The sequence below is a fragment of the Rutilus rutilus genome (genome assembly GCF_951802725.1).
Source record: "Rutilus rutilus genome assembly, chromosome: 12".
NCBI lineage: Eukaryota > Metazoa > Chordata > Actinopteri > Cypriniformes > Leuciscidae > Rutilus > Rutilus rutilus.
Window position 1 is genome coordinate 8,393,535 of NC_140217.1, and position 11,626 is coordinate 8,405,160.

The following is an 11,626-nucleotide window of genomic DNA, read 5'->3' on the forward strand; positions in this document are numbered from 1 at the left end:
GACCAAAAACATTAGACACCTCTTACCCCCAGGCTAACTTAGGTCTAAGACTCTGTTACCTTGGCAACCAGCAGTAACAATCAGTTACATTACAAACAGCCAAAAGAAAAGGGGAAATGGCTCATAATTTAAACATGTCTTCTTGTTACTACATTCTCCGCTAAATTTCCCAAGTAAAATGTCCTTGTAACTGTTATACTCCTCCAACAAACACATATTTTCCGCTGGGGTAAACTGCACAGTGAGCGGTTCAATGCGCCTACTCAATCCGCCATGTTTTTTGTTTTGAAAAGTGTCTTAATTTACCCAGAATGCATTGCAGTATAGTCCTACTTAAGATAGTCAGCTTTGTGCAACGGTCTGATTTAGACGTCTATCTGAAGTCTGACTATCTACTATATCTAAGCCATAGTCAAAGTCTATCTTTGTGAAACCGGCCCCAGGTGTGTCGATCAGAAACCCTAATCCACAGCAGTCCCTACACTACCAAGTGCTGCGTTCCAGTCAAAAATTGTCATGCCCTTCTTCATTAGCTAACTTTCCTCCATCTAGTTCACTCGGATGTACGTCATTGTTTACGTTGCACGAGTGCCCACTACTGGCGGAAACTGCAATGGGCTGAACTGGAACGTCCTAAGCCCTTGATCACTTGGAATCAGCTGTGGAGTTGATTTATTCATTTAGTTTTCCCTTTAAGAATTTGTTTAATGCAGCATCCAAATGTTTATAGGTGTGTTTGGGTTGTTTTAAATTAAAAAAATTATAATTAATATATCTGAGTTGTTTGTTGTGGTGGTGATTAGATGAGATCTGTGGGGACGTCACAATTGTACTGCATTGTGGGACATATAGGTGCCTGAAGTGTACATATGAAGTAGACTCGTTCCCTCTGTCAAAATCGAGGGAACGAGTCTGTCCATATAAACTTCAAAATGGCGGGAGGGGAAGTGCTTAGGGAAGTTCGCAAGTCTATGTCTAAAGGTGGACTGGAACGCAGCCATGGTCTCTAGTTAAAGGGTAACAACTCAAATTCAACTGCAGTAGCCACCATTCAACCTGAAGAGGGCAGCACTCAGATGTTTTTACACCCTATATTGTAGAATTAAAACACTTTCTACACAAATGTCCAAAAATGTACTTGAATCAATGAACAGCATTAATAAAGCCCCAGTCTTACAGATCATTTTAATTACCCTTTAAGGAGACATTTGATAGATTTATTCTAACAATGTTTTAGGGTTTCCTATTAAGTGAAACTAGAAGGAAATGTCTATATAATAAAATATGAATAAATGAGAAAGGAAAAAATCAATTATGAAATGTTTAATATTCAGAATATCTTAACGTAATAAAATACGTTAATTGAATATGAAGGAAACACAATAACTAGTATCGCTGACACAGCTTACCCCAAAGCATCTTGCACCACTTACTCTGCAATTTTAATTCCACATTTAATAATTTATGGTTCATTTTTAGGCAAATAATGAACATAGTTTTACACACTGATATATATTTTTCATTGAGATTGAGTATTAAAAAGTGCTTAAATAGATGTATTTGATGGGCCCTTTTTAAAATAAATGGTCACATGATTAATGCAAGTGCTCATTTTTTTAGTAGACTATCAGGCCCAAAATAACACCCTTTCCAGATAAGAATGTGAAAAACAGTCTCGTTTTAAAATATGTACAACTTGAAAGAAATTATAAGAGTTTCCCCTTCCACCAAGATTTGTTTCCTTCAGAAAAAGCAGAAACAAAGACGAGCAAAATGAGGTGTCAAATTTTTATTAGTATTAAGTTTAACATTAAAACCTTTTTGGGTTATGTGCAAAGTATAAATCGTTCCAACTCATGTTGAACTGGTAGACATTTTAGTAAATTTAAACGATCTTTACATAATTGTTCCATCAGTATTACACCCCAACACCTCAGCAATCCCTAAATGACATAAAAGCTACACATTTTATTAGTCTGCATTTTGTTTCGGATAATTGTTTAGGAAAACTGATGTTTAACATCCTCTAGATTTGTATTTCTTGACTATAGGACGTGTTTAAGCAGTGTATTAACTTACAGCAGAGCGAAACATTTCATTTCAAATAAAAATCTAGACAAAAGTGTAACTAGTACAAAAATCAATTCTATGTAATTATTGGCCATATATCACAAATCTCTAGTCAAATATATTTTCCAGTGTTTAATCTGGTATCTGTGACAGTTCACAGTTTATATGCACACTAAACATTTTAGTGCATCTTTTAATGATTTCGTCGTACACTGATCCTCTGTGATTCCTTCCCTCTCCCATGGTCAATTTGGTACTAGTTATTCTGTCATACGTGATCCCACACACCCTGTTGGAGACTTTAAACTCCCCGCTTAACAAAAACCCAGACACAGAAAAAACATTTACTAAGAGAGAGAGAGAGAAAGAGAGAGAGATAAACTGGTCCAAATGTTTGCCTAAACACAAATAATTCTACGCATAATATTGCTCTTTGCGTTCATTCACATTCTCTCTCTCTGTAATAATGATTGTTGCTATACAGAGAAACGAATCTTAGAGCACCACACACTCCCGCGCGCACAAACAAACGGGGGAAAACAGGAAGAGGCTTAATGGAAGGAGAGGAAGGGTCAGAGTGGAATTTGTCGAAAGTGGTTTATCTTGTTACCCAGCTGCCTTTTTCCACACTACGGCTCACAGATCAGCGTCTCCACAACAAACTTGTTCTCAAAGTGGAGGATCTTGTGGCAGTTGATGGCCTCTCGCTTCTGGATACCTGGAAAAACAAAACAAATGGCATGTGAATTTGTGTGTCTGGTTTCAGAGCTAAATAATTTAAGAAAATCTGTGAACACATTGTAAAGTGTGTGTGTGTGTATATATATATATACATATACTTATATAAGTTTGGAAATGGTATGATTTTTCATGTTTTTAAAACAAGTCTCTTCTCACCAAGGCTGCATTTGATACAAATACAAGTAAACCTTAATATTCTGAAATATTATTACAATCTGAAAATTGCAATTTATTTCAAATGTATTCCTGTGATGCAAAGCTGAATTTTCAGCATCATTACTCCAGTCTTCAGTGTCACACGATGCTTCAGAAATCATTCTAATATATATTTTATTTCAGGATTCGTCGATGAATTGAAAGTTTAAATAAAACAGCACAGAAATCATAAAGAGAGAAATCTTTTGCAACATTACAAATGTGCTTCTTTGCTAAATAGATATATTAATTTCTTATAAAAAAAAAAAAAAGATAATAATTGCTGACCCCATACACACACATTAATGGCCAAAAGTGATGTCCAGCCAAGGAAACAATTAACATTCAACCTTAAAAATGTGTTAAAGATTTTATGAGGGCAAAGAAATTACGTATTATTAACTGATTATGTTGGAGTTAATTATACCTTTTCCGTGAGCTTTTTGTTTTTCTAAGTCATTTTTTGCAAAGTAAAAACCATGCAGCTGTAGTTTGCCCCTTTTTTTGCTAAATAATTTAGTCAGACAAATACCTTAACCAAGTTTAGTGTTTCCCTTTTATTTAAAAAAATATAAAATATTTTCCATTATTAAAACATGTAGGGTCATTAGACACAAATATCCCCTCCGGACATCACTTTTAGCCACTACTGTATTAAAGCCAAAATTGTACAAAGGTTAATAAAAGCACCTCCCCAAAAAAGAAGAAAAAAAAGTCTTCACTGGCAATAAGCAATTACTCTATGAGAGTGTAATTAGCCTAAAAACAATGGGACTCTCGCCACAAGTATAGGTGGAAAGTTAATGTGTTTACCAAAAACGGTCTCTCTGCGCTCCAGTTTGTACGTGTCTCTTCCTCTGCAGAGTCCGTAGATGAAGAAGCCCAGCTGATCCACATGCTCTACCTTCCCAGTCACTATCATCTGTTCACGCACCAGGTAAGACTGCGGCAGGTATGTTCCAGCCTGCAAACACACACCCAGAGTTACACCATACCTTTTTTACAACAAAAATGAACCATCACTGAACTTACTTAAGCTGGACTATGTACTATGGACTATGACTATGCTGGCCATTTTCTTCTGGAAACAAACTGTGTTGCATTATTTTCCTGTTATTTCTGCAAAGCTGCTTTGAAACAATCGGTATTGTAAAAAGCGCCATATAAATAAAGGTGCCTTGACACTTTAACATACTTGCTAAGCATTGCCAGTTAACCACACAGACAGGATTTCTGCTCATTGTTCAAATGTCTACGCAGGCAGCTCACTAAGTTAAGGCCGACTTTACCGAAGCTCTGTTTTTGTTGTTACCTTGATGTTGACCAGGAGCTCCAGGAAGTCTTTGGGCGGCATCACAACAGAAGTGTTGAGAGGAATGACGTAGCATTTGTTCAGACGCAGATCCAGATAGGCTGTCAGTCTCTAAGAGCAAAGAAGGAAAACCAGCGTGTTACTATTTTGGTACAAGTAGTTTATTTTGGGGAATCTGATGGGAAACAGGCAACGTGTCTCTCCTGGAATTGTGCGTGCACGTATGGCTTGGTGAAGGAGACAGGGAGATTAACATTGGCTCTCACCCTGTTGAAGTCATGAACGATGTCAGCAGGGTCACTGTCACTGAACTTGGGCACTGGGATATTAATGAACTCCACCCCCTCGTCCTCCAGAACCCTGACTCTCTCCTCAATCCTCTTGGATGCGGCTGGCAAATCCATCTCGTTTTCCTCTTGGCTGTCCTGCATCTTGTAGTTTTCCTCACGATAGTTCACCCCACAGAAATACATCCTCTCCTCCTGAACACCATCATTAGGAATAGACACATTCTGTACCATGATCAACAAGACACATCATTCTCTGATTGTATCAGCATGTTTAAGAAAACTAATTTTAAGTCATTAAATGCTTTTTAAATATAGTTAATTGAATAGTAAGGTTTTAACATCACATCAGTGCATTCAGTTGAACTGAATGAATGACCTCGTTGACATGGCTGGGTGATACAGGTACAATAAAAAGCAATTTTTTTCCCTTTCCTAAAAAAATGGTCTCAGATGAACCATAATTTGGACTAAACAGCAATTGTTACAATGTAGATTAGAAACAAAATGGGCTTTTAATACAAATATGTGCTACAAGACTACAAAAAAACAGTGAAAAGGGTCTGTGGCACATGTAATGCCACAGTAACAATCGTCAAACTTATCCTTTGATGCAAAAACTAAAATACAGTAAAAGCCTAATTAACACAATCAATGTTTTTTTACAATTTTTTCATGTAATAGCAGAAATCAAATCACTGAAACTGTTAGGACTTTTTACTGCATTCAATTCTGAAATAAATTGAAGGATACGACAGAGTTACATTTGAATTCTGATGGAACTTGTTCTCTCACCTCTATGAAGTAATACCTGTACAGGTAAGCTCCGCCCACAACCACACCTGACAGAATCAGGGCCAGACCCAGACACATGCACCAGCACCAAGCCCTGGACTGCTGCCTGACACGCAGAACATCTTCCACATCCTGCACACACACACACACACGAAGAAAAATGTTATTATTTGCCCCTAGTAAAAATCATGTTTCTTTAAGCAGTTGAAACCTTCAACAATACATGCTACATTTACATTTAATTTATAGTTAGCCTTGGTGTAAAACATATTACATATAAATTGTTTTTGAATATATAAGGTCTCAGAGTTCTTGCACCATTTCAAGACCAATGAAAGTGGAAAGTGAAAGTGACATGACGTGAAGGCCAAGTATGGCAACCCATTTTGTCCTCTGCATTTAACCCATCCAATTTAGTGCACACACACACACACACACACACCCTGGCACCCGAGTCGTGGGCAGCTATTTTTACTGTGGCGCCCGGGGAGCGATTGGGGGTAAGTTGCCTTGCTCAAGGTCACCTCAGTCATGAGAATCAAACCCACAACCTTCAGGTTACCAGTCTGACTCTCTAACCATTAGGTCACGACTGCCCCTAATGTGTTCAGGAACAACTATGTTTTAGTCTTTGTTTCCAAATGTCACAATTTTCCCACAGACCCCAGTCAGTACTGTACCTGCATGTGTTTATTTGTCTTAAACGAGAGAGTTTTCTTCGATTTTACACCCGGTTTAGCCTGGGTGTGGCTTTGTTCAAAACAATTGCATTGTGCACAACAGATACTGGGAAATTTCCAACCTCCCTCCAGAGACCAACAGGAACAAACATAATGCATGATGCAAATGAACAAAACATTAGCTGACACAGTGACTGATGAACAAGGATGAAAGTGAAAACAAATCAGACTGAATATGACGACAATTTGGCACCAAATCTTCTTGGTCGGACTCATTTGTTGTTGTTGTTGTTTTTTGGTCAAATTTTTCACATAAAACATGATGAGAGCAAAACAAGATAAACGAGCTAAGATTTCCTGTGTTTACAACAGCCATCATACCGTAGACTCCAGGGAAATTATGAGCAACAAAAGTGGGTAAATTTCAGCTGGAAACTATAATATACATGAAGGTTTGTTTACAAGTGATACTTTTCCCATGACAGTGCTGCAATTTAAAGGAGTCTAGTCATCATTCTCTCTCCTTTTGTTCAGTAAACACACAAACCTCATGATCTTGCACATATATATATTTTATATTTGAGATTGGGTCTAGACTGTTTGAAAATGATTAGGGTTGAAAAAACCGCTAATCAATGATCTAATAAACTAATGTATTAATGTTATGATTGTTAAAATTTGATGCAAAGGAAAAACTTTTGCATTCCCCCAAGAAACTTTGTGTTCGCTCCCAAACAACTCAAAAGTTTCTTTAGGGAACACAAAACATTTGCGAGAGAACGCAAACACACTGAAATATAATTTTTCTCCCATCTCGTATTTCCACTAGGAGTGATTTCAAAAACTGATATTCTAAAGTTAGATTTCTTAAACTTCAATGTACTAAAAGTTATTGACATGTTAGAGTGTTAATCACAAAAATAATATTGGGTTGACTAAAATGGGTAGAAGAAACTATGTTTTTCTTCTAGACCTATTAAACTGCCTGCCATGCAGTCAAATAAGAAAAGTAACACAAAACAGGAAACTACAATCAAATCTATGCATATATCGAATCAAAATTTTATTCAAAATCGAAAATTGATTTTTTTTATCGAATCATGAGGTACCAACAATTCCCAACCCCCAAATCACCATGTCCCTTCAGGGGCTCCGTAATTATCAAAATAACAGCTAGTTACAAATATTTGCACTAGGATGTTTTGCACAGGTTTTATGGATAACACCAGTTTCACTTTAGCTTTTAAATTCACTATCACACATACTCTGCGTATAGGGAGCATATTTTAAGATGTTGCTCAGGATCTGTTGCGCACCAAATCCTCCGTCGTCATCCTGTCAGTCATCTCTCCCTACTCTCGTTACGTGATAAGTGAAATCTGACTCCTGCTGTGAACTTGCTGCTTGTCCTGTAGCCTATATAGAGTGGAGCAGACGCTTTCAGTTTATATTTGTAGTGTCTGTTGTCCAACTGAACTAAATAGGCTAGTTTTATTGATATAAAAAAAGCAAAATAAGCCTTATTATGAATGCTGATTAAGCAAACATTTGAAGCTATACTCAAATGATTTTCTACTGAAAATAGTTTGACTTTGAAGTTAGGCATAATCTAGGACACCAACCCAAGCTTTAATTATCTGTGAGGCCGAAACATATGCACAGCGCACAACATGAAATGCAGACAAAATCATCCTAATTAGGGCTGGGTCTCGATACAGACGTCCCGATTCCATTCGATTTCGATTCAATGAATCCAATGATTAAATTTTCACTGGCCCCACCACAAAAAAAGTATTAATTTTTTTATTCAGTGAAGAAAAGGGAGAGATTTCTTTGTCTTTTGTAGTTTGATTAACATTAAAAACACAGACAGCAGGGATATTAGGCTGCTGTCACAATGCACAGATCCAATATACTGATACATAAGCGTTCTTTCTCTACGGTTTGTTCACTTAAGGCGACTAGGTTTGCTTGAAACCTCGCAAAACCGGGCATTTTGAGATTAAATTGTGTGAATTTGTCCGTTTAAGCGAAGGGAGACCGGAGACGTGAAAGAGAATTCATTTTATTATTTGCACGCTTTGGATGTGTGCACAGACAAAACTTCTCACACAGTTTTTTTGCCCAGCCCTAATCCTAATTCAATGATTATGTTAATGGTATGCAATTTTTTTTTCATAAATACTTTGATGTTCTGGGAAGCTCTCTTCACATCCTGATAACAATCAATAACAGAAGTAAAAAAAATTGTTTTACATACATCTTCTGTGGAAGTCTCAGGACCAAAAATTGTTAAAGGTGCTCTAAGCGATGTCACGCGTTTTTTAGGCCAAAACATTTTTTGTCACACACAGCAAACATCTCCTCACTATCCGCTAGCTGCCTGTCCCCTGAACACACTGTAAAGACACGCGGTCTCTCTAGACACCACAGGCTCTACAAACGGCAACAAAAACAAACTGGGCTCACCCGCACCACGAAACACAACAAACTGTGTTACAGCCAATCACTGGCAAGAAGTATTTGAGGGTGGGGTTTGGGGAGTTAGTGCGCGTGCACATGAAGGGGGTGTGGAGGAGAGAGAAGCATGAAGAGGGGAGTTTGAATTATGGCCGACACACGACCAAAGAGACGACGTTCCGATGAACAAATTGCAAAGAAGAGGGACAAGGATAAGGAACGCGCGAAGTCCCGAATTTACATCGGAAAAACCTTCGAAAGGTGGCGAGAACTCCGCCGGCAGAAGGGCTTCCAATCCGACATTCAGTTGCTCTGTTTTTGCAGGACAGGTAAATCCATCTTTCTTTCTAAACTGAAGTTCATGTTCGCCAAACCAACACAAGGATGTAATTAGCTAGAACTATGCAGTCAGCGTTAACTTTGGTGAATACAACATATATGTTTCTAGCAGCTAGCGATCGATCTCTATCGTAAATGATCAAGCAAATTCACAGTAGGGCGACAATTTGTGTGAATGATTGTTTTCACCCACGGTTTGTTATGAATTTGAATGTTCATTTATAGGCTATTGACAACTTTGACAAAATTTGTTTACGACGCCGCCGTTGTTTATGCTCACTGGGAAACGCGAAGCTAACGTTATCATGCTATTATTGCGTCCTTGTATGGGAGCTATAGTTATAACCTCAGGTGGCGAAACGATTTTAAGACAATGTTTCTCTTTTTCTGCATTCTGTTCTGCAATATATAAAAGCATTTATCTAACTTGGTGACATTACACATTGAATGAAGTATCAGTAAAACGTAACTTTGTTTGTAGTGACTACTTTGACTTTGACTTTTTCGGGAGGAGGAGACGGGATGAGGAGGAGGGAGGGTCTAGCTAGCCTCCGTTTTGTTTGACAACAATTCGAATGTCAACAAGAAGTTACGTCTCCCGACATCGCTTATAGCACCTTTAATCCAATTATTGCATTCGATCCGAATGCAATTATAAAATGTCCTACCTGCCTGTCAACACATGTATTTTCATACCACAATTCATTATTATTGTAATGTACTGTGCTTTGACACATGAGGAAATTTAACACCATCTCTTGCGAGTCGCGACGCTTTGCAGACTCTGCTCTGGCTGTGCGCGTTCATGCGTTTTGAAGAAAGGTGGGATCTTATGCTTTCAAAGCTAGCTTTCTTTTGCTAGCCTCTCTGAAATTGCCTTCCCTGCCTTAAAATCCATGACTCATTACATTTTATTTTAGATTTCAACTCTTTTTTCGATTCAACTACACGCACAGATTAATATCTTATAGTCATGTGACGTTCTGTTTGCATGAATGAACTTGCTGAAACAAAAGGCTTCAGAGATTCACTCTTTCAAATTTACACAAACACACCTGTTTCAAATACACTCCGCCTCACCCTCGCACACACACAGACGCACACTGCAGATTACGGCTTAGCCCTAACAGAGACGGTCTTTGTTTAAATAATCAGAGCCTTCAGGAGTTTTTCCGAGGGACAAAAGATGGCTGTTTCTGGAAGTCTGCTCCAGCCACAAGTTCAGTGAGTCTTTGATCACCTGTGTGACAGAGGATTTCAGACCACACAGCACGGTCTTAACAGATTACTTCACGATGAACTGATACCTTTAACCGCTTCAGATAAGTATTAGTGTCTCTGATTACCAGAAAAGTTTAAAGGTAAGGAGCATTGCCACATGCATGAATCCTTTACTTCTACCCTAAGACTTATGTCTGCTAAAACACAAGGCTGCACCATTGGTCTGATCACGGTGGCTGTGTTACAGCAGACACAACAGTGTCTTATGAATGATTCACGACTCTTCTTCTTCTTCTTCATTATCAACCCAATTCGCACACTAGGCGCTGACTCATCCTCAGTGGCAGATGATGATCGTGTTTGACGAACACAACCAGCCAGACGGTTCACGCTTATGAGTGGGAGCTGGTCTCACACTTACGAACAGTCTCCCACGATAATCTGGCTAAACATGCCATTTCCTCTTCCTGACTTTACTATGTTTACGGCTGCAACAGGAAGTGCAAGGGACAAAAGTAGACATGTTTACACATCAAAATTACACTTATTTAAACGCAAATCTAATCTTAAATGGTTTTTGGTTGATTTACAACAACGCAACGGCTGCACAGACATGCACCAGGCTAACAGAAGCACGTAAAAGTGCAGTGCATGATCAATGCAAGCTTTGTGCGTATATATCGTGGTGTTTGTGTTGGACTGTCGGCCATTTTCCTGTAAGCTCAAAGCTGTCTGATTCTCACTCTCACACACACACACTGAAACAAGGCAGGAGATGGCTTCCCTCTACATACACAAAAAAACAAAACTGTCAGACAAAAATAATCTTATAATCCTCACAAAGCCCAGGCAAACTAGGCGTTTCAGTCACATAATCTAAATAACGTCTAATATCGATTAGAACAACTGTTTTCGTCACTTTGTTGTTTTTTCGCAACAACAACAAAAAAACTAATTTCTTTTTTTCTTTATGTTGACATATGTTTATCGATACACGGATCGCTACTAAGCCAAATAAAAACGTTATAAAGAATTTTATGGATAAAAACAACGTTGTTTTTAATCACTTTAGCCGGTTAGCGTGCCATTTGTGCTAACAAAACTCACCACATCTTGAGGGATCAAAGCTTCATCCTTCTCCTCCTTTTTTAAATCCTTCTGTCCGAGAGCGGAGTTGAAAGCGAGTTTTACCATGTTGCGTAACTGTTGTTATGTTTTTGTCTATGCCTTTTTCACCTAACTATGGAGAGCTCGACGACCTCTCTGTACACTGCGCTGCCTCTCAACTTGCTGTGGCGCATTTAGCCCCGGATTCTGACTGTATATACATCAGTGAACGGGAAGGGGGCGCTGTTTCCACCAACCTTTTAATAAAGTAGAAAATATACCTGTAATGCCTACATGAAAAGCACGAGATATAATATAATATAATATAATATAATATAATATAATATAATATAATATAATATAATATAATATAATATAATATAATATAATATAATATAATATAATAATCAGTTTAGGGC

General features: G+C 38.1%; 1 protein-coding gene across 2 annotated transcripts; it reads right to left on the reverse strand.

The window, feature by feature from the left end:
- Nucleotides 1-1,774: 1,774 nt before the first annotated feature.
- itm2ba (integral membrane protein 2Ba) lies at nt 1,775-11,441 on the reverse strand. 2 transcript variants are annotated; one of them, XM_084426577.1, is made up of 6 exons: nt 11,208-11,441; nt 5,401-5,532; nt 4,585-4,800; nt 4,319-4,429; nt 3,820-3,970; nt 1,775-2,788 (listed from the first exon to the last, which is right to left on the reverse strand). In XM_084426577.1, exons 1-6 carry the CDS (start codon nt 11,292-11,294, stop codon nt 2,700-2,702), a joined length of 786 nt encoding a protein of 261 aa, XP_084282703.1. In that variant the 5' UTR covers nt 11,295-11,441; the 3' UTR covers nt 1,775-2,699. The 2 variants fall into 2 exon arrangements, with proteins under 2 accessions (XP_084282703.1, XP_084282702.1); XM_084426576.1 differs by having other exon boundaries at nt 4,585-4,830; nt 11,208-11,415.
- Nucleotides 11,442-11,626: the final 185 nt, after the last annotated feature.

What these genes read in the sequence shown, in the direction of transcription:
- itm2ba (XM_084426576.1), bottom strand. Translation starts at nt 11,294, where the DNA reads ATGGTAAAACTCGCTTTCAACTCCGCTCTCGGACAGAAGGATTTAAAA. An exon ending in TCGTTCATGACTTCAACAGG is followed by an intron (nt 4,430 to 4,584) that starts GTGAGAGCCAAT and finishes CTTTGCTCTTAG; the next exon opens with AGACTGACAGCCTATCTGGA. An exon ending in GCGCAGAGAGACCGTTTTTG is followed by an intron (nt 2,789 to 3,819) that starts GTAAACACATTA and finishes TTGTTTTTCCAG; the next exon opens with GTATCCAGAAGCGAGAGGCC.